This window comes from Besnoitia besnoiti, chromosome XII, assembly GCF_002563875.1.
Source record: "Besnoitia besnoiti strain Bb-Ger1 chromosome XII, whole genome shotgun sequence".
Classification (NCBI taxonomy): domain Eukaryota; phylum Apicomplexa; class Conoidasida; order Eucoccidiorida; family Sarcocystidae; genus Besnoitia; species Besnoitia besnoiti.
Window position 1 is genome coordinate 1,046,713 of NC_042367.1, and position 23,358 is coordinate 1,070,070.

Below are 23,358 nucleotides of genomic sequence, written 5' to 3' on the forward strand. Positions count from 1 at the left end.
TTTTTTGTGATAAATATTCTGTGCCAGCAAAAAATTGTCATCTGTCCTTCCTCGCGCCAAGCACGGGCTTCTGGACTGGCAGCGGCGCGCTGTCCTCAGTGAGTCTGCGCCTGCTGGGCGGCCCCCGACTGCGGAAAGCCGCCACATGACGGCAGCGTGCATCTGGCGCTGTGTACGTGTAGTCGTTTGGCTCTGCTGCACAGTTTGACAGGGGGTAGCCTTGAAGAAACGAACGGGTTCTGCCTAGCAAAGCTATGTTTTGCGGAAGTCAACCAGGAAAAGCACGCTAGTCGAGCTCGCGACAGCACCGGGATTGAGAGACAGAAAAACGCCACACGTGGCCAGAGTCTTGAACGCCGTGTTGATGTCGCTTCACGTGTGCATTTCACGGTAGGGATCTTCTGCTGCCTTACGCAGCATTTTCCGGAAGCATGAGCACGCAGGGAAGTAAGGGCATAAATATGTATCTGTCTATATCCATGTACATATACATAGATGTAGATATATGTATGTATCTACACTGCATATCTGTAGTATGAGGCATGCTACCTGCCACACTGCACGCCTGGGTGGGTAAGAGGCAAAACCTGTGTGATGTGCGTTGCCTGCGGGTTGTCCGCATGCGGAACTTGTGAGGGCCGGCGCTCGGTCTTCGTCTTCCGCGTCCGCTCTGGCTACGCGCCAGGACCTGCGAAACGTAAGGGACCGCAAGTCGTGGCGCCTTTCGAAACGTGAGACGTGCGTTGCCTCAATCAACCGTGTGTGGCTGCCTACACCAGCGCAAGCGAGCGGAAGTCATCGCTCCCGGGAGAAGATTTTTATGGCCTGGAGCTAACGGATCGGGGGATACGTAGTAGGCCTCCACTATACTTTTGAGTAGCCTGGTGCAGCAGTGCGCTTGCATCAAATTTCAGTTCAGGGGGTAGCGGTGCAACTCGCAGATCACGTTAAATCCCCGCTAGGAAATGCACCTCCTGTAAGCAAGTCTTGATGCCGCGTGACAGGGCCCTGTACGTGTGCTGTAAAGCCTGTTGATTATCACATGTCCGCCGTATTCAGTGGCAAGCCGTGATAGCTCAGTTGGGAGAGCGTCAGACTGAAGATCTGAAGGTCCCTGGTTCGATCCCGGGTCACGGCACGCTCGCTCTCTTCATTCAATTCATGGCACGTGTTGTACAATATTGATTGCGAAGGTTCATGGCAGAGATTTTGCCTGAGACGCGGCAGGGTGTTTTCGAACGTCACGCGTCGCTGCGGATTTTCGTGGCGTGTGTCGTGTTCCACGGCGTGGCAGAACAGGGGGGAGCGCGACCGCCTGCACCGCTGACGGCGCGGAACGGACTGCCTGGCCTCCCCTTCTCCGTGTTAAACTGTCAATTTTCGTTAAAATGCTCCATAGTGACACGGGCAGTGATCTTCAACGTAGTGCTACTGGAAAACGAAGCAGTGCACGAAGTGGGATTTGAACCCACGCGGACTACTGTCCACCAGAACTTGAGTCTGGCGCCTTAGACCACTCGGCCATCCGTGCGACAGCGGCTGCGACGGTGCCTGTCCAGGCTCCATATGGAAAAAGCAACACACCGTTCCCGGGACTCACTGAGTGAACATGGTGTTCCGGTGGCTCACTCGTTTCCGAATCCGACGGAAAGATCCTAGAAGTCCACAACGCACATCTACGCCTTTCCTGTGGAACGTAATGCAGCATGTACAAGCGGTGGTGGCGCGTCTCCAGTCAGTTTGTCTTCTTGATGTAGTTCAAAAAATGCAGTCACGTCGACCACCTATAGTCACTCATCTGCTTCGTCTGGTCGCTCTGTAGGCGTAAGTAAGCATTCACACGAAGGCAGGGCGACGGTGAGTGTACTCCCTTTTAACTCGAGCGAAGGCGGGTTTCCGCCGAGACATTCTCCCCCCCACAACTCCAGTAGCGCGCACCTGTCAGCGTTTCATAGGCGGATTGACTCATATAGTGAGTCTTTCATTATGTTGAACTCCTTTCTCAATGCAGTGACACGGATACAGGAATTCCCACGGTACTGCGGCGTGTGCTTCCTCTGACGAATGCGCACCTCACTACAGGAAAAGATAGAGAAAATAGCTGCTCCACGAGGCACCCTCTTTGAAACACCACGATGATTTGGTATCAGAAAAACGTTATCGAAGGAAATGGCGAGAAGCTCCGTTCGCGCAAAGTCATTCGAAGCAGGAAAAAGAGAGCCACCCCCGGCGGGAATCGAACCCGCAACCTTTGGATTAGAAGTCCAACGCGCTATCCAATTGCGCCACAAGGGCTGGTCACATTTTCAAGGCACCTTATGATATTGTCTCGTAACGATGTGCCTGGCATACAAAACACAAGTGTGCACCTGATACGCATGACTGAGGGAATGGCGAAAGAGCAACAAGTGTAACAAAGACATTTTAAACCAGGGTAGTAGGGGGCCATATAAGCGGGCGTGGTTTGGCAAAGCGATGTGGAACCTGTGCCGTAAAGGCGTCGACAGATTCGAGTCGCTCCAGCGCGTTCAGCATGCGGGCGCCGGCACCAACGATACGAGTTCGTTGACATTCGCAGCCGCCGCATCGAAAGGCGAAATCTTCACAGGGTGACCAGCGCGCACACGGCTCAGGATCTGCGCGAGTATCGGTCGTTCCTCGTTTGTGGTATGCACGTTGGCGCTGTGGTGCCGTGAGCGTGAGTGCTCAGTGAAACCAGTACGGGGTTACGCGATGCCTGGAAAGACTCGTCCTAGGAGCCCACTCAAAGTACTGTCTCACCCTCGTTGTCATCTGGAGCTGTTCCACTGCCGGCACCGCGATGATGCCTTCAAAAAATTACTTGAAAGCTGGCAAAACGAGTAGAGGATGGTGGCCTACATCCCGGGATTCCTACTCCGAGATGGTCGACCTCGGGTTAGCGGAGCAAAACAAGTTGCACTGGCAAGAGACGCCATAACGCTGCTTTCTGTTTCCATCTTGCCAGTGTCAGTCGAGTGCGTGAAGACCACAACAGATATAAATGCGTATATATATATATATATATATATATATATAGAGAGAGAGAGAGAGAGAGAGACCTTCTCACCTTTGAACCCTCCGCAGTGCCAGGAACGAAAACTTTGACGATCGACAGGCAGGGAGTCTACAGCTCCTACCCCTGCGGTGAGTATGACGGCGGCAAGGGCTTCGAACTGAATGCCAAGCTTCATGTACATTCTCTCTCAAGCTTTCGGCTCCTCATCACGGCAAGCTGAGTACCTTCGCGTAGCAAATCCAGAAGCCCAATTCTCCACTGTCATTTGACTTAGTCGAGCGACACGCTGCTGCCATACTTCTCAAAGTTCACATAGCAAGAAGTATGAGACGTAGCAGGCACCTCTGGTCGCTCCTCTGTGCAACATCTCTCGCATTCGCTCTTTGGGAGTGAACCGCGCTGCCCGCATCCTCGCAAGCATCAAGCCCCGCCGTGGCAGAGGCAGTCGTGAACTCTTCCCGGGGCAAAGGGAGGCTAACACGCTCCTCAAGAGCAAGCTCGTCAGTCTCCTCGTGTGTGCAGTTATGCATGTCTGGCTTTCGCCCAAGAATGCTTATGGGCGGTGGGAAGGAACTGGCAAGAGCAAAGAACAGATTTTGAATCTACGTTCAGCTGTTTTGATAATATCTCAAAAAAAACAGGAAATTATTCATCGTCGCTACACGACCCTACGGCTCCCTCGCTACGCGCGCGGACGCCGCGTCAGTACGCCATATCCGCGTCACCCTTGTCTCCTGTCGTCGGAGGCGAAAGCTGCGCCTTGTGCTGGGAGAATTTCTGCGGAAGGACAATAACTCTGCCGTCTTCGTCGCAGTGGACATCGCGGATTCCCTCTCGGACTCTTCCTTTCTTTGAGCGTTTTGCTGTGGCCTCGCCTCCTGAGCCAGAGCCTGCGGCGGTGCAGTTGTCTCCTCCTCCGGGGGCTCCAGCCGAAGAACCCGACAACGACAAGCTCGCGGGATTCGAAAGATGCTGGGGCTCCGACGTGGGCGACGATGCCTCTTGTACAGGAGCTGCCTGAGAGTCGCTCTCAGGGATGGCGCAGGGAGGCGGGCGGCCTTGCCGAAGCGTCGCATCTTGAAGGAGCATACTCAACTGCAAAATAGGAAAGAACAAGGCAAACAATAAAAGAAGCTAGCCCCGCGTCCACGGGCGTCGGTTCTCCACACGCAGCAGCCCCTCAACCCGCCACGGAACATGCTGTCCGCTGCATCGCTCCTCCTCCAGCGGAGGGCTCCATAGTGCGTGGTCCGTTTCTAGGAATGACGCGGATGACGAGCGAAGTCCCAACGCCTCAACAGGATCCATCAAAGAGACAGCAAATGACGGTTGCAAGTATCCACGGACGGACAGATACGCACGCATACAGCGCCTCTCCGCCTAAGAGAGACTCCGCAGGGCTCTTAATACGGCACGCAAGTTTGGCGCACACCCGAAAGCGAACCTGTCTCACCTGGGAAATCACCGACACGACAGCTGTTTCGCACCGCAGCACTCTGTCTCCCAGAGAGAAGAACTCAAACCCCTGCGTCGTCTTCAACTCCTCCACCTCCTGGTCGAGCCATCCTCCCTCAGGCCCGATGGCCACCAGCACGCTGCCCCGGGTTTGCTCATGCACCTGCGCGGAGAAACACAGAGCCGGTCCTCTGCGTGTCCTACGCTGCCCGACACCGTTGGGCTCCAAACCCGTGCGTCTTGAGCGCCGCAAAGAGGCTACGCGAACCAAGGCGCAGACAGTGTCCGTAGACAGGTCAGCGAGGCGCCAGGTGTGTTCCACATCCGCGTCTAGAGGGATGGAGCCGAAGCCCGAAAGGGCGAGGGGGCCCGCTTACCTTGAGCGAGCCGAGTGTGTCGACAACTCCCGGATGCGCGATCAGCCGCCGCGAACGCCCCACGGCACTAGTCAGGCAGCACCAGGGGACGGAGTTGAGAGCTCTCTCTAGGTCATCTCCATTGTGCGAGTACGAACTACGAGACGCATCTTCGCCAGCTGAAGATGCACCGGCGCCATTATGGAGCCCACAGGCGCGGCAGTCCCCCTCGCCCCGCTGCACGTCTCCAGCCCGCGCCGCGTGCAGCGAGCAGGGCGAACAGGAGCGCCGCAAGAACGCCATCAGCGCCTGCCAGGAGGCGAAAACCTGAACCTCCGGGACGCGCGTCGAAACGCCTTGCTCTAGGCCTAAACACGCAGCACGCATAAAAGTGAAGCAGATGTAGAAAAGTGTATGGCAGTTAGCAGTGGCGAGTGAGAAACGCGTGTTGTGGCGACGCTGAATCGAAATCCCCGGAAAGGGGCAACGGACTACAGATCCCTCTGAACAAAGCCCCTCAAAGCGGCGAACCGCGTTAACTGGGTGACTGCCGTAGAACCCGTTTCTCAGCAGGCCGCGAACCTACCTGTCTGTATCTGCTTTTCGATATTCTCCCTGCCCAGCTTCGGACTGGAAAGGTACCCCTTTTCCACGCGCTCTGAGCAGACGAGCAGGAGGCGACCAACTCCCATAGTGGCGCAGATCTGCGAGGAAATAGCAGGATGCCAAAACCGGGATGCCGGAACAACTTGTTCATCGAGCGGTTTCTTTCGCGTGCGAAAGCGCAACCCGAGAAGCACCTGAAGAGTGCCCAGTGCAGATCTGTAGAAAAAGAAGCTGCCATGCCTGCAGAAAGACAAGAGCTCCGCCGAATGAAGCGCAAGGCCGAAGGCAACGACAGACCCGAGGAGAAGCGAACACGAGGGTTACAGTCAGCAAGATGGAGCGGAAACCCGGGGAGACAGAGAGAGTGACGCGGAATGCAAGCAACGGAAAGGAAGCGTCGTTACGAGCTGCAGGCGCACCAACAGACGAAGACCGACGACGAGATGCAGGCGCGGGTGAATCCGGCCTTCACATTTGAACCATAGGGGTTGAGAGCAAAAAGACGAACCTGAAGAATTTTGTCGAGCGTCTTGGGCCGGGGGATCGCGAGAAGAAGGTCGATCAAACCAGGCGGCGAGGGAGACGGTTCTCTGTCGAAAACACAAAGCGCAGAACAGCGAGGATCACTCTTACGCAGGCATCGCTTGAAGAGTCAAGAAACGATTGTAATATTGCGCGCCAAACTCGTGTTTGTGGAGAAAACTAGAAGCCTTGCGACGAAATGATGTAGATCCCTTGTGTGCAGTACAGTCGTGACAAAGACAGTCCTCAGCGTTGACTGGCAAACCTCACAGTCGCCGACCCCCTACACAAAGTCACTCTTCCGCCCTCTCCCTCCCTCTCCGCCCTCTCCCTCCCTCTCCGCCCTCTCCCTCCCTCTCCGCCCTCTCCCTCCCTCTCCGCCCTCTCCCTCCCTCTCCGCCCTCTCCCTCCCTCTCCGCCCTCTCCCTCCCTCTCCGCCCTCTCCCTCCCTCTCCGCCCTCTCCCTCCCTCTCCGCCCTCTCCCTCCCTCTCCGCCCTCTCCCTCCCTCTCCGCCCTCTCCCTCCCTCTCCGCCCTCTCCCTCCCTCTCCGCCCTCTCCCTCCCTCTCTCTCTCTGCGGAATGGTTCAGCAGAAGCGTCTGCTAGCAATGTAAACGCGTGCAGCCTGCATATATTGTTCCTCTATAGGTGTCTGCTCCACTACGATTGTGAATGCGTATAACGGGACAGCTTCCTGCACTTAGCGAGTCTCCCTGGCTCGCCGTCACGCGCCTTGGCCGAGAGCTATCTAACTCGTTAACTAGGAAAAAAACAGTTTCAAATTTAAAATATTTATGTTCAAATCAACAAACTAGTTTCTATATCATGAATCCAAAATGCAGTACAAAAGATTTAATTTAATTTTATTTAAACTACAATGCACTCTCTCTGGTTGCCAATTTCGTTCCTGAAGTCGCCCCTCACGTGGTTATATCTCTCTCCAGCTGGACAGTTAGGGAGTTTCCACGAATCTCGACAACCGTGGCAGTGCAGATGCCGCCATTGAATACTCCAACCTTGACCAAGCTCCCGACCTGGAGAGAAGAAACGGAGAGACGCAGACGCACGGCCAAGAAACAAAAGTAAAAAGGCAAGGGACGACAGCAGACAGGCCCCATGGACATGCGTCACACAGTCGTCTGAACGACTAGGAGCTGAAGAGGCGCAAGCGCAGAGAACGCACGTATACCTGCTGCAACAGACAGCCTGAAACCGAGGGCGCAGTAGGGTGAAGAAAGGGCAACACAGGCGAAGCACCCGTGGCTGCCAGGGTCGTCTTACTTGCACTCTGAGGACTGATAGGCAGTGTTTTGCCGTTTCGCCTGTCAAGTCGACTAGAAGCTCCTTGCCTTCTGCTTCTCTAGCGGCTGCCTCGCGCTCCTGCGTCACGCCTTCGGGAGGCCCGCTGCTTCCGCAGCCCTCCGCCTGTTGGCCTTCGCGCTCTGCGTCTGCGTGGTCAGAGGCCTGCCGCCGCTTCCCACCGCGACGGATTTGCCGTCTCTTGAGCAGAATAAGGTTCATCGTGCGAAGGCAGCAGAAGTGCTGGCGCGTGCTGAGAGGGAACAAACGAAAGGAGTGGAGGGGGGGAAACGTGGAAATGAACGAACGGACGAGCCGAGCCTCCAGCGTGCCGGCAGGTAGCACTTGCGGAGAGAGGGAAGGCGCGGGGGCAGAGCGGACGAAACTGGACAGCAATCGGGCCTGAAAGAAGAAAGAAAACTGGAAAAAAAGAGAGGTGCTATTGTGTCTTGCCGGATGGGGCGATCCGCAGCTTCGCGCCTGAGCGACCCCAAAAACTCTAAAAGCGCGCTCGCGTTCTGGCGAAACTCCACACCTCTGATGACTCGTGCATTCCTCTTGCGAATTTCAGATATGCTTCGTTGGATAGTGACGAGATGCCAGCAACAGGAGACGGAGTTGATGTCCGCTGCGCAGCGGCAGGGCATCGCGGCCTCACCTCGATTCTTCTTGCGGAGGCGCCTGTGGCAGAGCCCCCGCTCTCGAGATACGCACGACGACTCTCTGGAGTTCGGTAGGTCAGACAGCCTTGTAGGTCTTTCCGTAGTGAAAAAAGTCGAGCACAGAAACGGAAAAACGGATAGCGAAACTTGGCGGGAGAGCGGTCGGAGCTGGTGGGGCCTGGGATATCGAACCGTGCGCCACCGAGCTCGTTCTCCCGCAGAAAACGGTGGATTCAAACTGCAAATTGCAAAGGGAGTAGGAAAACTGGCAGGAAAAACAGGGTGGGAGTCTCTGAAGGTTGGCGCAGGCGAAGCCGAGGAGGCGCCTCTGGGGGGGCGACAGCGTCGATGTACAAGCAGGAGCAGTTTGAGAGGAGACGCGCGACCAGAAATGCCGTTAGGCAGGAAGGAGTGAAGCACCTTAGGAAACGACACTTAAAATGTGTGATATGACTGTTTTGCTTGCGTCCTCAAAGCAGGTGGCGCTCTCCGTTGTGAGCCCACAGAAAAGGCGACGAGCGATTAGGAGAGCCTCTGCGAAGGCTGCTTGTTCGTCCACGGTCACTGCACACTGATGTCAAATGGAGTTTTTTTCTGTGGGCGCTAGTGTGAGGGCGCTGGCGTGAGGGCGGTGTTCGCATGTGTTAAGGTTCTTTTGTATGTCACATGATGAGCTAAAAAGTGAGGTTCGCTCCTTCGGGGTTAAGCTTGCAGAGGGCCTCTAGTCCCGATGTGCTTGACGTCTGTTGTGTTAGGCCACCACCGTTCGCCGCCCGGCCGCTTGGGGTTTCACAGCCTGCTCCCTTCGAACAAATCCATTCTCTGCTCTCGTGCCTCTGCGAATCCTATAGTACCGGCCTTCCATTTGATTGGACGGCTGCTGGGCACGTCTTCTCTCCAGAAGTGGGTAGCGCTGACAAGACACCGCCGGAAAGTCTGCTCGGACTTGCCCTCACTCGACTTGTCAACGGTCTGCAACACGGCGCCCGCGAGGTCGGATCAGCCCTCTGGCATGGCCCCCAGAGATCTGACGAAGCTAGAGCTTTGGTCGGATGGAGGTTGGCTGTTGTCCGAATTTTGCTCCACTCGCATGCTGCGTGAGGACTGGAGGCGAAAGTTCCGAACCTCAGATCCTGTTGGCGCCAGCGCCGAAACGCGGTCGTCGCGCACCCCTTGCACATCGCGCTGGGCAGCCTCGTTCAGCCGCCGATTCGGGGGGCGCGGCCAGTGCTAGGTTCTGTTTTCCGAAGAAAAGGTGGATTTTTCGTCTCAGAAGGCCAAATGCTGCTCCTTTGAGTGGACTGCAGATTCGAGACCCAAAGTGTGCACGCGGCTCGCTCGAGAACGAGTCAGTGGCGGCAGAACCGCGGACTCGAGGCTCCGCCCGACTCGAGAGAGGGCCTGCGCGCGAGTAGGGACGATGAGCTGGCGGCAAGCGCGGAAGAGGGGACTGCGACGCGCGCCCAGTCAGGCGTGTCTTCCGGGGTGCTCGACTCCTCCGGGGGATGAGCAAACGTTGTCTCGCGCTTGTCCCGCTAGCTGCCAGCGATCAGCTGGGCAAGAGGAGCTCGAGTGGAGTCGCCTTCGGAGGTCGACAACGGGCGGTTCGGTCGGCTGGATCTAGACTGCCACGGAGGCTGAGCAAAAGAAGGCGCTTCTTGCTCCAGCGTTGCGCCGCGCGTTGTTTCTAAGGAGGACTGTGGACATGCTACGCTTCGGCTGACATTTGTCGTTCAAAGCAATCGACCCGTGGCAAGGAATGGTTTCGCATCATAAACTCTGAATGCGTTTTTGGGCGCCCTCGTGGCAGCAGGGATGGAGCAACAAAATTAGCTAAACCCACGGTTCCGCGCAGCAGCAAACTGTGGCTCGCTCCGCCTCTAGTGTTTCGCACAGTGTTGCCAGCTCTACATGGCATCGCATCGCGCCAAGAGTATTTCTGCAGCGATATTCAACTAGCAGACTCAATTCCACAGAAAACTCCTTTCTTCACGTAAAGGCCTTCCCGGTCGCCTCACGTGGTACTTCGCTTTAGTAGTGTAAGCACGCGAATGGGCACAACGACCCTTGCTGGGGGATTGGTGTCTCTTCAGCCAGCAGCGTGTGTGGACCGGCATCGCATCGAAGTCTCTCTACAGAAAACCTGTAGCCTGTGTTGAGCGCCTCGATACGTGCAGGCCAGAAACGTGTTGGCGCTGGTGGGGGAACCCCATGGCAGGCATGTCGATCGTCAAACTTGTGCGCATCTCATCGCAAGTCGCCAGTCAGGAACGCAATCTCTGTGTTGTCTGGTGCGCAATGAGGCTACCGCTGTGCGAATGAAGGACTCGCAGACGAAACGTGAAGTTGCATCACCGCAGCGCAGAAGCAAGCGTGTATGTGTTCGCAGAAAACACCTAAGCAGTACGCGCCAGCATCGAGCAGCTCTCCGGCACTCTCGGGGATCGACAGAGCTTCCTCTACTCGCTTCTAGAAGGTGAGCAAGCTTGCGAATATTTAAGTAGTCGTGCATCTGTGTCTGCTGGAACACCCTGACTTGGGATATCAAAGTCATGACAGAACAGCAGTTTCTGTTACAGCTTTTCAAGTACTCTGGGTGGAGCTCCGCAACGAAATCAGCGGCTGACCGCGGCACAGACCGTGTAGTCATCGATTTGTCAGCCCCGCGATTCGCGGGTTGATTAAGCGCCATAACGTGTTGAAGCCTCGCCCACCGCGGGAAGGGCGGGCACTCTTGACTGCGTTATGGCTGAGCCCGGACATCACGTTGAGCAACAGTTTCATCTGCCGCTAAGCTGTCGCAGAAGCGCAGCAGCACCTTCTCAGGTCTGCGCGCAAAAATTTCGTCAACGCATCCCCTGTTTGACGTCTCTTTCGGGGCTGAGGAGCGCGTTGCCTTCGTAGTGCGAGAACGGCCGTTTGAGGTCTTCTGCGCAAGAGCAACAGCGAGGGCGGATCACAGCTGGCGCTCTCCGATTTGTCCTTTCGTTGTCATCGCACTCTGGCTGGAAGTTGCGGCTCTTTGGACGACCAACTGGCACCTGATTCTGTATCGCTCCACTTAGTTGTCCTCAGTCCGGATTTGTAGTGTAGGAACTGCCTGTTAATGAGGAGGCAGGGTGCGGTCGGGTGGAGGGAGGGGGGGGGAGTGCTGTATCGGATTGGACTCTACTCTGTTATTTCGAGTCCCGAAGGTCGAAATATGTCAGACTCGGTGGTAGTGCCTACGTGCTGCGCACGACCGCGCGTGTTGTGTTGTTTGTTCTCCAGTCCGGAGACAACGTGAGATTTCCTACTGCTACTGCGTCCTGTGGCGTCGCCATGACAGGCAGCCCTGTGGGTTGCAGGAATGCCGATTTATTGTGGTTCTATCCTGACTAAATGCAGTGCCTGTCCTGAGATGTAATTTCTCCTTTCGGCTCTCTAGTTTGGCGAACGCCATACACCCAGCGTGCCTGCGTCTATTTTACGCGAGTGTTGCAGAAGGGGCTCGGTGTCGCCGGTCCTCTCCATACAATAATTCGTGCGCCACGACACCAGCCGTGTTGTCGTGGAGTGGACGTTCCCCGTATCTTACATTCTGAAAGACACGAGCATCCTTGTTGTCGTTTGTATGTTTTCGTCGGAGAAACAATGTGCGCGCTCTCGTGCGAAAGTCGCTGTTCTACCGTCTTTTCGCGTGCTGCAGCCCACCGGTACCCGTCCGCAGAGCGCGCGCGGTTGTATGTTTCTGTGCCCGCAGTTCCCAGCAGTCTCCGTTCATCATCAGGCAACCAAGACGGAAGATTCTACGTGGACGATCGGACGAATCGGAAAATTTGGACGTCTTGGCACTTCCTAGCCAGAAAAGGTTTCCGTCAGCAGCTTTTTTCCGCGAGTTCCTTAGCGCCTGCACTCCGCCCTCCCCCATAACTAGGTTCGCCGGCCTCTATATAGACACGCGCAGAGCCGTTGCCGTCAGCCGCGTTTTTCCCTCTACTCCCTCTTCGGTGTGTCTTCGGCACTTCCAGGCGCCGTTCGCGAGGAGGAGTTGATGCGCACCACGAATTTGTTCCTGTTGCTTCTTGCTTTTCGTTACCCTCTCTGCCGACTCCGTTTGTCTTCGGTCTACTTCGAAAACGGCACAATGGGGGCTTCGACGCTGGGCGTCAGCGTCCCGCATGAGGGCGGATCTCTGAGCGGGCAGCCGCTTGAGTCTGAGGTCTCCGCCGAGAGCAAGGGGTTCCCCTTCGAGTCGGAAAAATGGATTCTCGCCTTCCTTGTCATTCTCATTGTTGAGTTGGTAAGGTTCAGGGATAGAAATCCACTCGCCGAGCCTCAAAGGAAAAGTCGCTGGAGCACCGCGACTCGCTTGTCTTCGAGCCTCTCAGTTGGTTAGTCGACTAGCTCCGCGCCTCTGTTTATGGTATTGCCGCCTCGTGCGATGAACCTGAGGTGACTTGTTTGACTTCTAGTGGTATTGGCGGATTTCGGTTCCATAATTCCATTCTCGGTCGCCTGTCTGCTGGTTTTCCAGCGGAAGAAGATGCGTGAGAAGCGCGGTAGGCTCGGCGCGCGGCCGCCGCTTAGGCCAGTCAGCGCTGCGAAAGTCATGCCTGGTAGCATCTCGTTCCAGCGGCCTTTCGCTGGAGAGGTTGCTCTTTCTTCTTGGAGTAGAGGAGCCGTTCATCACTTTGATCGCTGGCTTTCTCTTGCCAGGCGCCAAAGACCGCGCCACGCTTTGCAGCGCTTAGGGGAGGGGGGAGGCTGTTCTTGCAGTGCCTCCTTGCGGCTGGCGGTTGTGTTGCGTGCGTCAGTCTCTCGGTTGGGACTTTGATCCGGGATCCGCGTCGAATTTTGTTCCATATTTGTGTGTGTTTCGCTATCTACGCTTCGTTCAGGCGGGGCTTATCCTCTACCTTGTCGGGCGGACCCTGCGAGGGCGCGTGGCGGCTTCCTCCGCCCTCCCCGCGACCACTCCGGCAGAAGGAGCGCCTCCCTGTGAGGCATCTCTGGCGCCGACTGCGGTGGAAGACCAAGCAGCGCCAAGTAAAGGGTACAAGAGGACGGGACACTCAGGCAGCCTGGCTCAGTCTGAGTGCTCAACGTTCGAAGCTCTTCCGCTAGATTTCGCGTCCTCATCCTCTGCACATTCCGGGGGTTTCTACGGGCCGTCTACGGTGCCAGGTCCGCAGGCTGCGCCCGTGGTCGAGCAGGCCAGCGACTCTGAGTCTTCGGCCTCATCTCTGTCGCGAGTCTTCCCCAAGTTCCCCGCGACAGCGGCAGGGCGTGTGAGGGAGGATCGCGAGGAGGAGACCCCAGGCAAAGTGCTTCCCGCGGCTCTCATCGCCGCTCTGGAGAACGTCGCCGGATCGCTGCCCCCAGGCGAAATGAAACAGAAGCAGCGGATGATGGCAGAGTGCAGCGCCTACCCTGGACCCAGCGACAGACTCTCCCACCTCGTCATGACTGCAAGCAAGCTGCGGGAAAATGCCGCCGTGTGGAGGGGCGTGGGCGTCTTCCAGGACGAAGCCGATGTCAAGGAGATGAAGGCACGCTGTGTCTACACTCGGAGGTCCATGCTGCAGTACCTCGCTGCGCTGGTAAGCCAATCCAGTCAGGCAGATTCTTCACCGGAGAGACTGCGCGCGCTGATACGTGCATATTGCGAGGGAACGTCCCACTCATCACGAGACTGTAGATCCCCTTGAACACTGGAGCAGGTGTCGTATTTCCCTCTCCTTAGCATGTGTTTTTGTCTCCCTGTGAGTGTTTGTTCAGAGTAGGAACCGTGGGGGAGATGTACAGGAGAGCGGGAAGTTTGCGGCTCGCTCATCCGACGCAAAAGCCCGCGTTCTTGTGCCCCAGGTCGCCGACGACTCGGGTGTTCCTTCGTCCTCTCTCGAGCTCGTCCGAGCGCTTCGATGCGAACCGCTGGACGCGACCTACAGTCCGCGCCCACGCAGCCGCGTCTCCCGGTTCCACTCCGGCAGCACGCCTTTCGCCAACGGATACGCCAGCTCGACGCTCGCCCCGATGTCTTCGCAGGACTCTCTCGAGTCGTTCGCTGCTGCAGACATCCCCTCGAGTTCTTCATCCGAGGACATGCTGCGCAGGAAAGAGGAAAAATCCCTCAGCTCCGTCGCCACGTTGGCTGCCCCCCCCCGCCGCACGGCGCGCAGCACGTGCGACGATCTCCGCGATATGAAGGCGACGGCGGAGGAAGGCGTAGGGGCTGCGGGCGCGGAGGGAGAGGGTGCGTGGAGGACTTCGGCGCGCGGAGGCGAGAACGCCCCTGAAAATGACAGAGCTGACAAAGACGCAATCGAAAGGGACGCTGCCTCAGCGGCGCCAGGTGTCACCGCCGCAGAGTTCGTTCACGTATTAGAACGGTAAGCTCCCTTGAGACCTGGCGACGCGGAAGATGAGTGAACGTCTGCGCATCGGCCCCTGTGTTCTCTGGAAATGGCCCCAGCCCTGTTTGGGTTTCGGGGTGGTCTACTTGAGCGATAAATGAGGCGACACATACGCGGTGTGCGAGATCACCAGATGGGCTTCGTCTGCTCCCCAGGGGCTGACTTTCAGTTGACAGGGTTGCAAGTTGTCTCGTCGGTCTGTGTGTGTTTTTCAGTGCGATGAAATTCAAGCAGTTGGACATCGCCACCACCGTGCATGACAGTCTCCGCCAAGCCAACGTCAAGATCGACCGACGAAGTTTCACACTCCTGGTCCAAATTGCCATGAGGTGACGCATTTCTGCACTTGAGTCTCCGCCTATCGACTCCGCGGTGTTTGCGAGGAAGAAAGGGTGCCGTCGTCGCACAGCCCCTGAGTGACCTCCGTCAGAATGCTCTAGGCTGAGTTGGGCGGCTCGTCGAGAGGGGAGGGCGGAATGCCAGGTGTGCGCGCGAACTTAGGTCGAACGGGACACCCCTCCCCTCTTTTGTGTTGTGTGCCTCTTCCTGCAGCCGCAAAGATGTCGCTCTGCAGTCCAAATGGCTGCTTGAGATGATTGACGAAGGCCACGCCATCGATGCGCCGTGGCTGGATCGGCTGCTCGCAGTGGCGGCCGTCTGCGACCCTGCAGCGACGTCTGCGCTCCAGCAGGAGCTGGAGGCGCGCAGCACCTCGCTCTCGCCGCAGTGCTGCGCAGTCCTTGCCAATGCGAAGACTTACATTTCGCGCGGTACCAACTTGCTCAAGAGAGGGAACTCAGGCGTCTACGGGAGGACCGCCGCGCCTGCCACAAGTCTCGCGGAGCTCAAGGTGCCCTTGAAAAACGCCAAAGAAGGCGAGGACCACACTAGCGACGCCTCCAATGACGAAAAGGTGAGTCTGGTAGTCATTGCACAGTCAACCCCTTCTGCAGCAAAGGAGGCCGCCAGTCTGCCTTCGTGCGTTTACGGTTTAGGCGGATCGAGACTTCTCTTGACAGTCACGACAAAGCCTGTAGTGTGTGGTTCGTCGCAGAGTACCACGAGGGACTTCGTTTTTGTCAAGCGTGGAAGTCGATTCTTTAGCCCATTTGGATATCCTGAGAGCAGATAAGGCTCGTAGTTCCCGGCGTCCGTGATATTTGTCTTTTTTCCGGCTGGTAGCCTGCCTCACATTTTCTGTAGATCTTTGCTGTGTCTTTTGTGCAGAACGAGGGTGCGGCGGCTGACCGTTCACCGTGTTCTCAGTCGAGCGCCCCCTCCCTGAATCCGAACGCGCCGGAGTTCGTTCCACTCACGATGCGCCCTGTGTCCTGCCGGGCGTCGGCTTTACCCATGGGCTCCTATCAAGCTCTTGCGCCGCTCTCTGGTGGTCTCTCGGCGTCCGCCGCGCTTGAGATGAGCGCCTACGGGTTGACTTCCTCCGGTCTGGCTGCGCAGAGAGAGAGCGTCATTTCTCCGCTCCCGGCGCTGCAGTATCTGCAGGGGCAAGGCGTTGCATCCAACACTGCCTCCGCGCCGGATCAGGTGACGGCCTCGCTCCTCGCGATGCTTTCGTCCTCCACGGCCTTCGCCTCCCTTCCAGGGGCTCAGCAGCAGCAGGCTTCGGGAGCTGCGCAGCGCCCGAAGGGGGCGATCGGCGGAAAAGGAGCCAAGCTGGGGGAGAGCGAGAGACAGGAAGACGCAGAAAAGTGCACTCTTCGCATTCAGATGCAGGAAATGTACGCGAGAGCGAAAGAGGGCGGGAAAAAGGTGAAGAGGGGCGCTGCGTTCCTGAAGAAGGAGGAGAAGGAAGAGAAACCGGCTCCTGGTCTCCAGAAGAGCGCAGCTACCGTCAACGCAACAGAGACGCAGGCGGGCGAGAAGGAAGGGCCTGCTGCGGCCGCGAAGAAGGGCTCGTGCCTCGAGCAGTTCAGAACCTTCAACGAGAAACGCGTCCAGACCATCCTCCGCTCTGCCGTTAAAAATCAAGGCCCGAAGAAGTCCCTGGGAGAGCAGCGAACTGTGCGCGACGTCGGGAAGCTCGCACCCGCTGCAGACAAAGTTAACAAGTCAAACAGCGAAACGGCAGGAGCATCACTCAAGAGCTCCCCCGCCGACAGCCGCAGAACAAGTGCTTACCAGGGCGACGACGAGAGAGGAACTAGCGACGAAAGCCGTCAGGGCGAGTCAGACAAACAGACAGAAGATGTGCGATCGTAAATCAACGAATGGAGTCCGTCTCGCGGGAAGAGAGGCGCGTTTGTGTAGGCGCAAGACAGCACGTGGAAGCATCGGTGATAAAAGCAGGTCCGAAAATGGATTCTGTCTCTCGAGTTGAGCAAGCATGGCGACGCGGTTCGTGTGTGTAGCTACAGTACGCATACCGTTCGCAGCGTTCAGGATGTCGGGGATGGATCAAAGGTGATGTCAAGTCTGGAGTGGAGACGTGGTGTCGGCACGTCAAGTCTGATCGACATTTTTGCGGGGAAAAGTGTGTCGCGAGGGGTGTTTGTCGCTCTGTTCCTTGTCCACGCTTGTCTTTCGAGTGACTGAGGATGTAACGCACAAAGGGATGCTTCATGCCGAGAAAGTGATCAAGACGGGAGGCCGGGCAACGGAAACATCTCTGGTGTTTCGCGGAGAAATCCTGGAAGTGTCTTATTTGCAACCAAACGTATTTGATAGTGCATGGTACGCATGTGTGTTGGCGAGAGAATAGCATTTCTTCTTGTGCAAGGTGTGCGCTCCGGGGTGGAGGGTCCGGTCTCTGTGCGGCGGCTGGGTTGCGGATGTGAGTGAAACGGTCGCTGGTGTCGAACGAGGTGGCGCATGCGTGAAAAATCCAATGTTGATGCAGCGTGACGGAAGACAGAAGAGGCAAACGGTCCCTCGGGGGGAACCGGAGCCCCGGTCGCCCCCGAAGACCGCGGCGTTGCCGTTGTCTGGTGCGTCGTCAGCGGGTTGCCTTTGAAATTCTAAAGGTTTTGAAACATCAGCAATGGGGGAGGGGTGTGCAAGACAGAGGAGGGAAGGGAGATGACCATTCTATTTTTGGAACGCAAATCAATTTTTCTGCGGTCCCTCCTTTTGGAATGCCGCTAGACGGGGTTGCACTGCCTCTGACACGTTTTCATCGTAGCGATCTTCGGTGTGGGTGCCGCGACTAAAGGCAAAAGAGCCTTGGCAGTTTTTGGGGTCGCGAGCAGGGGACCTAGCCAATAGGAAGGAGTTTTTGGAGACAAACTGCAAGGGCGAAACTTCTTTGAACGATGGAGTGTTCGAATTTTTTGCGGCACCGTAGGACACTGCATATGACCTGAAATACCGCGTGCGAGCTAGATTTCTTGAAACAGGGACCGGGGGAGGGGGGCGGGGGGGGAGCCAGGAGGGTTTTGGCTGGGTGGACGCCTCACAGGTCTAGAGTACCTTGTCTGATGCAGCCATGCTTGTAGGGGTTGAGCAGTCGTGTGTGTGCAGCGGGGTGTGGGAATACAAGCATGTGTGTATGTCTCTGCATCTGATTGACTTGTTAATGTGTTCACGCTATTTGTGACATGGAATGGCACAACAGAGGCCACAACTGCCTTGTCTGCCCATTCCGTGGCCTCCGCCCACGCTGCCACCCCCGTGCGAATGAATGCTTTTTTTTTGTGGGGCATTCCGACGGGCTTCGTAGGGCAGTCCTGCGTCAGCCGCCTTTGCTTGCGTGCTTGCTGTAGTATTCACTGCTTCTTGCTGTGGTCACTGCGGCGACCACCCGCGCCCCGTGCCACGAGTCGGAATGGAGACTTAAGGTGGTACGTTCTTGTCCCGTGCTGTCTCGCTATCATGTAAATTGCTTTTGCATTTTAAAAACACTCAGAGGCCTGGGCGGCTGCCTAGTCCATAGTCTTCCAAGGCAGAGAAACACGAACACGGACGTGAAAGCGCTTACGAGAGGTAGTTCTGCGTTGCGAGGTACCATTCGGGCAGTGGAGAATGTTCCGCTTGCAGGAGGCAGTGATGAGCGAAACGGAGGAATAATGGCAGATGGGACTTTTCTCTGGTCAAATAGAAGGCTCATACTCAGGGGAAGAAGCCCCAGGGGGGATGTCTCATAATTGCGCTTTCACACTGACAGAGCAAACGAGCCGAGAGTCGAGAACGCTTCACTCCCGTTGCGCACTTCGATAGAACCAGTCGGCGTAGGCCTGAAGGCTCCGTCCGAGGCAGGAGAACCACAGTCGAAATCACGGATCTGGCAGGGGCAGTGAACTAAATGCGTATCAGCAGCGACGGGCCAAGACACAAAGCATTTTTGATGTCAAAAGAGAGGCAGATTCGCCCGCGTCTCGCACGTGAATACACACATCCTTGCCCTGCAAGGGAAATCGGAGCAGAAGACGTTTAGACAAGTGAGAGCACAGGAATCCAGTGACGGCCACTGAATTACGTGAAGGGGCGCGTTTTCTTGAATCTGCTTTGCAATGAGGCAGACCTGCAGAACCGCATCGTTTGCAAGAGAAAGGGAGGAGGTTCAAGCTTGCGTGAGAAGGAAAAGGGCTGATGCTTTGCTGAAGAAGCTGCTATGGACGCTATCAATCGGGAGAAACTCTTGAGGCTTCAAGCTCGCTCGTCGAGCATACCGAGCACTGCGGTGATCCCCCATTTCGCAGCGCTCGTAGTGACTTCATATCGTCGGTCTGCAGCAGCAATTATTGGGGATCAGGCAGATATTTTTTGCGCCTCAACTTGCATCAGTGGTGCTTCGCGTTGCTGTCAGCATACTGCGCTGCTCCCGGAGACAAGCTATCATTTCCTTTGTCGATGTGCGCATAAACCGTTTCCCATCATGATGGGTGAAGCACAGGCATCGTCAGAATTTGCAGCCTGTGATTCTGTTTGTTGACCCCCACAATTCTCACTCAATACTGCGACACATGTCTGTTTCCCTGGAGTTTTCAAGCTCCGAGTCTAGACTCTGACAGTCCAGGTTCCGCGGAAACGAATGAAATCCCAGCCACACGTCCCGTGCAACATAAGAAGCCAGCGGCGAAACTCTGACATCTCACGGCGTATGCGCTCCCTCCGAGCTGAAACACCTTGTAGGCATCGAGGCTTTTCGATGATCCGCTTTTCTCCGGATGCGCTGTAAACACCTGGTCACGCGATACCGGAACGTCCACGACGACCCTCGCGCTGTACGGTGTCTGCTGGTTCAGTTTGCTTGCCCAGTATACGTAAGGCTGCGCAAAAACCTGGTGACAGATTGTGTTCTGGCACCGTCCTCGTCGTCCCTGCTGGTTTTCTTCCGAAATATACGGGCTCGTGTCGCGCAGCTCACTGTACTAGGCTCAACAGTCAACTCCTCTTTAAGAAGTGGATGGGCGACACAAAGCACTCCTTAACTTGAACTGAGGGGTCAAGTAGGTACAAACTGTTCAAGAATTGATTATGTCCATCTGTGCATCTACGTTGAGACTATCGGTTGTATATTTTGGACGCTAACTTCCCGCCTCGGCAGAATCCGGAGAACACGGGCTGACGCCTTGAAACCGGAATGGAGACGAACTCGACTCCTGCTGCAACGCTACAGGTAGCACTCTTGCTTCGGAAGCCGACTGAGGTGGATGTAATCGGCGAAGAAATCACCTCCGCGTCCTATTTGAAACTGATGCCATTTCTGCGCCCGCACGGCGAACGCGAATGACGTTAGCCGACCGTCGTCTTCCGCCAGCAAAAGTCCCGGAGCAGCTTCGTGCAAGAGTCTCAAACTGGCGACTACCGCCGCACTGCCGCAGTTCACGTGCCTGCGAATGGCCACGTGGGGCGGCACGCTTTGTCACCTCCGTTGCTCTGCACCCCAGAGTTTCTTTCGTCTCTACATCTGCGCTAGCTTGCTCTGCAGGATTCTTTTGCGACGCGAGGGCACGAAGTACCGAGCAAACCGTGTCTTGCTGTGATTCGGCTAGCTGCGATCTGCAGACGTGTGTGGCTGACGCATATCTCCTGACTCGGTGTTCGCTTCCGGCCAAACTGCTGACTTATTCACGCACTGTTTTGGTGGTGTCCTCCGGATTCGGAACATGCACTCTCCACTCTCAATTTGAACGGAAAACTCACACCAGAGCGAGAGGGAGAGACGCCGTTGACGCAGAGGGGCAGAAGAGAGGGAGGAAGCCTGTGCTTTAGGCGACAGAAAAGCCACGGGATGTGACAGAAGAAAAGGACTAAATGGAAGAAAGCGAAAACAGACGGAGGTGGGACCTCAAGGAGCTGCGCCTTGAGGCGTGTCACCACCCTTGAGAGTCTTTCCCCCAGTCTCGCAACGAACGGCTTCTCCACGCAGATGCGCCTCTCGCCCGTCCTCTCTTGGCGCCGTCTTCTTTTCGTTCCCTTGCTCTCCTGTCTAACATGTGAACCATCGCATTTTCTCACTCGCCGACCGTCGCTTACGCAGCTGTGATCTCCTTCAGCTCCTCGGCCAGACGCCGCGGGATCTCGTTACCCCATTTGCCTGCGCAGCGCGCCGCAGCGACACACGCGACCCCGGATGACTCCGAAACACCCGTCGAAGACGCCATGGAGGGGTGAAGCAACGCACACATACCCTCTCCAGAACTGTTGACACCAGAGAAGGTAAAGCTGGACTACGTTCAACCTCACACTGGATGCGTTTCAATGTTAACTTCCTGCACACCCCACACAGAGTGAGAATGCCTCACGCATACATAGACACACACGACGCATGCACCGCGAAAGACGCCTTCCTCCTCCTCCGCCTCTTCCGCGTCAACTCAGATTCGACAGTCGCTCTCTTTCCTGTCCCCCTGCGCCTACCCTCGAGGAAGAGCTCAGAGTACGCCTGGTGACCCGCGGGCCAGCGGACGTATTCGTTGCAGTTCCACATTTTCTGACCCTTCTCGAGCAGCTTCATGTCAAAGACGTCTTCGACCTGAAGAACACACCCGCACGCAGAAGATCGCCGACACAAGCGGTGCAAACGCCTCGACAAACCACACGTCACGCACTTATGGAGGGAGGGCGGGGGCCGGGAAGGGGGCCGGGAAGGGGGGCGGGGGAGGGAGGTTTCGAGGAGAGTACGGATAGTCCCGCCTGGAGGTCAAGGCCCAGGCGGAAAACAGGTCAGCCCTGTCTGCTCTTCTCTCTGCCTGCCCTAGGTGCCTGAGCTGGATTCCGCGAAAAAGGGGCCGCAGCGGAGCCAACGCGCCGCGTCTTGTTCACTGACGAGGACGTTTCCTTTACTTGCGCTTACATCGGGATCCACGGGGAAGGGGTCCTTTCCGTCGGGGAGAGAGTAGAAGACGCGGACAAGCATGAAGATCTGGTCGCATTCACCGCAGCGATAGAGAAAACCCTCCCGGCAGCGGAACCAGAGAGGCACGTGCTCCTTCTCGCCGGTGCCGCCAGTGCAGCCGACAATTCTAAAGAAACGACGAAAAAAAGAAAACACTCACGCCGCCTTCAAACGCGACCTCGGACAATGGGGCCCCGAGAACGAGGGCGAACGAACGAGGTGTCTCCTTCCTCGAGTCATGACGGCCGTCACGGGGAACGGGGGACGGGACGCGCCACCGTCTCGCCTTGGGGTGCTCCCCTGCCGCTCTGAATTCCTATCCTATCCTCTACGCGTTTCCGGCCTCCTACGCGAGCAGGGGGCGACTGTCTCGAGTCCTTAAAGATTCTGGCATGACGCGTGCACGTTTCTGTCGCCTCGCCCACCTCCGCGCCGCCTCCTCACCTGTCTGTCGTGACGGAGGGGCACAGCACAGGCTTCTCGACGGTGCCGAAGGGCCCCACGAAGGCTGCCGACCTCAGGTGCTCATACAGCTCAAGAAGACCGACCATGTGCTCGGTTTCTTCTGTGACGATCTGAACAAAGCGCCCCCACACCCAACTCGCCTCTTACGTGCCAAAAAACCACGCTGTCAAGCGTGATTGACATGCCTATATTTATACCGAGAGGGGCGACAGCTAGATAGATATAGCCAGATAGATATACATACAGATAAACAGATATGGAAACACGCTGCCCAGTCAGTTAGACTGGCGCGCATACACGGGTGCTTGGTGCGTGACACGCACGCTGCAGCGAAAAGGCTGTAGGCAGACCTGCACTCCGCCGCTGCATCGCCGCAGAAATGCCTCTGGGCTCGCGCCTCGCAAGCATCCACGCCTTTCCATTCCAGCGGCCCTCGCTCTCCCCCCCTCCGCTTCCCCCCCCCCCCCCCCCTTCTCTCTCTCTCTCGTGTGCGTTTCTAATCTTCTCGACTGACCTGCATGCCCATGTCGCGGGCGAGTTGCTTGTAACTCTTTCTGGGCAGAGACGCGGGGTCGAGGACGACGGCCTCGCCCCTGAGTTTCCAGTACCAGTAGTTCTCGAAGAAGTCGAGATCCTTGGGGTTTTTGCTCATCAGCTCCGCGACGTTCTTCGGCATGGTGTCGGAAGGCAGTTCAAAGTCCTCCGGCATCGTGCGCTCAAAGTGCAGATACGAGCGCTTCGCCGAGTAGGCGAACGCAGGTTGACCCGCCGAAGCGGGCGAGAGAGACGAAGACGCGGCGCCGCAGAGACGCGAAGAGGGGAGACGCGAAAGGGAGGAAAAGGACTTGGCGGACAGCGACGAGCCGCGTCCCGACAACGTCGAAAAAAAATTACGCGCGGGCGCTGCGCCCGACGCGAGCAGCTGCTGAGAGAGACGGCCGACGGACATCTCGGCGAACGCCAAAGAATCTGCCTGCACACGCAAACCGCGCAGCGGACGCGACAGAGGTGCACGCAGAGAAATCCGAGATCCCGCCACAGCGTAGAAGAACTCTAAGAAACACAAGATAAGGCGGCAACGCACGAACAGTTAGAAGCAAGAATGGACGCGACGACACGCCGGCGGTGGAATAGGCGTAGAGTTGCAAGTCGCAGAAAACTGGATGCGCGCTTTCACTGACGCTCCATGCAGACGACAGACCCCGGAGAGAGTCGCCCGCCTATTCCGATGTCGACCGCGAACCGGGCGCATATGGGACACAACG

General features: G+C 56.9%; 3 protein-coding genes and 3 non-coding genes across 6 annotated transcripts; 2 read left to right on the plus strand and 4 right to left on the minus strand.

Annotated features, from left to right (window-relative positions):
• Positions 1 to 1,065: 1,065 nt before the first annotated feature.
• On the plus strand, positions 1,066 to 1,138 carry BESB_024560. The gene has a single exon. It is a non-coding gene; the product is annotated as a tRNA-Phe (tRNA).
• Positions 1,139 to 1,447: 309 nt separating this feature from the next.
• Positions 1,448 to 1,531, minus strand: BESB_024520. The gene has a single exon. It is a non-coding gene; the product is annotated as a tRNA-Leu (tRNA).
• Positions 1,532 to 2,221: 690 nt separating this feature from the next.
• BESB_024510 lies at positions 2,222 to 2,295 on the minus strand. Its single transcript has one exon. It is a non-coding gene; the product is annotated as a tRNA-Arg (tRNA).
• A 1,444-nt stretch (positions 2,296 to 3,739) lies between these two features.
• BESB_023490 (RNA methyltransferase) lies at positions 3,740 to 7,496 on the minus strand (the record flags this gene model as incomplete). Its single annotated transcript, XM_029361051.1, has 7 exons — positions 3,740 to 4,132; positions 4,491 to 4,655; positions 4,870 to 5,216; positions 5,435 to 5,552; positions 5,963 to 6,044; positions 6,900 to 7,009; positions 7,257 to 7,496. 7 exons carry the CDS (start codon positions 7,494 to 7,496, stop codon positions 3,740 to 3,742), a joined length of 1,455 nt encoding a protein of 484 aa, XP_029215866.1.
• Positions 7,497 to 12,062: 4,566 nt separating this feature from the next.
• On the plus strand, positions 12,063 to 16,551 carry BESB_023500 (uncharacterized protein; the record flags this gene model as incomplete). Its single annotated transcript, XM_029361052.1, has 6 exons — positions 12,063 to 12,218; positions 12,817 to 13,518; positions 13,697 to 14,307; positions 14,547 to 14,660; positions 14,884 to 15,244; positions 15,559 to 16,551. The coding sequence occupies 6 exons, from the start codon at positions 12,063 to 12,065 to the stop codon at positions 16,549 to 16,551; spliced, it is 2,937 nt and encodes a 978-aa protein (XP_029215867.1).
• A 4,211-nt stretch (positions 16,552 to 20,762) lies between these two features.
• On the minus strand, positions 20,763 to 23,042 carry BESB_023510 (putative cytochrome c oxidase subunit; the record flags this gene model as incomplete). The annotated part of the gene is made up of 5 exons (XM_029361053.1): positions 20,763 to 20,827; positions 21,151 to 21,265; positions 21,587 to 21,755; positions 22,073 to 22,203; positions 22,608 to 23,042. The coding sequence occupies 5 exons, from the start codon at positions 23,040 to 23,042 to the stop codon at positions 20,763 to 20,765; spliced, it is 915 nt and encodes a 304-aa protein (XP_029215868.1).
• Between the last annotated feature and the right edge of the window lie 316 nt (positions 23,043 to 23,358).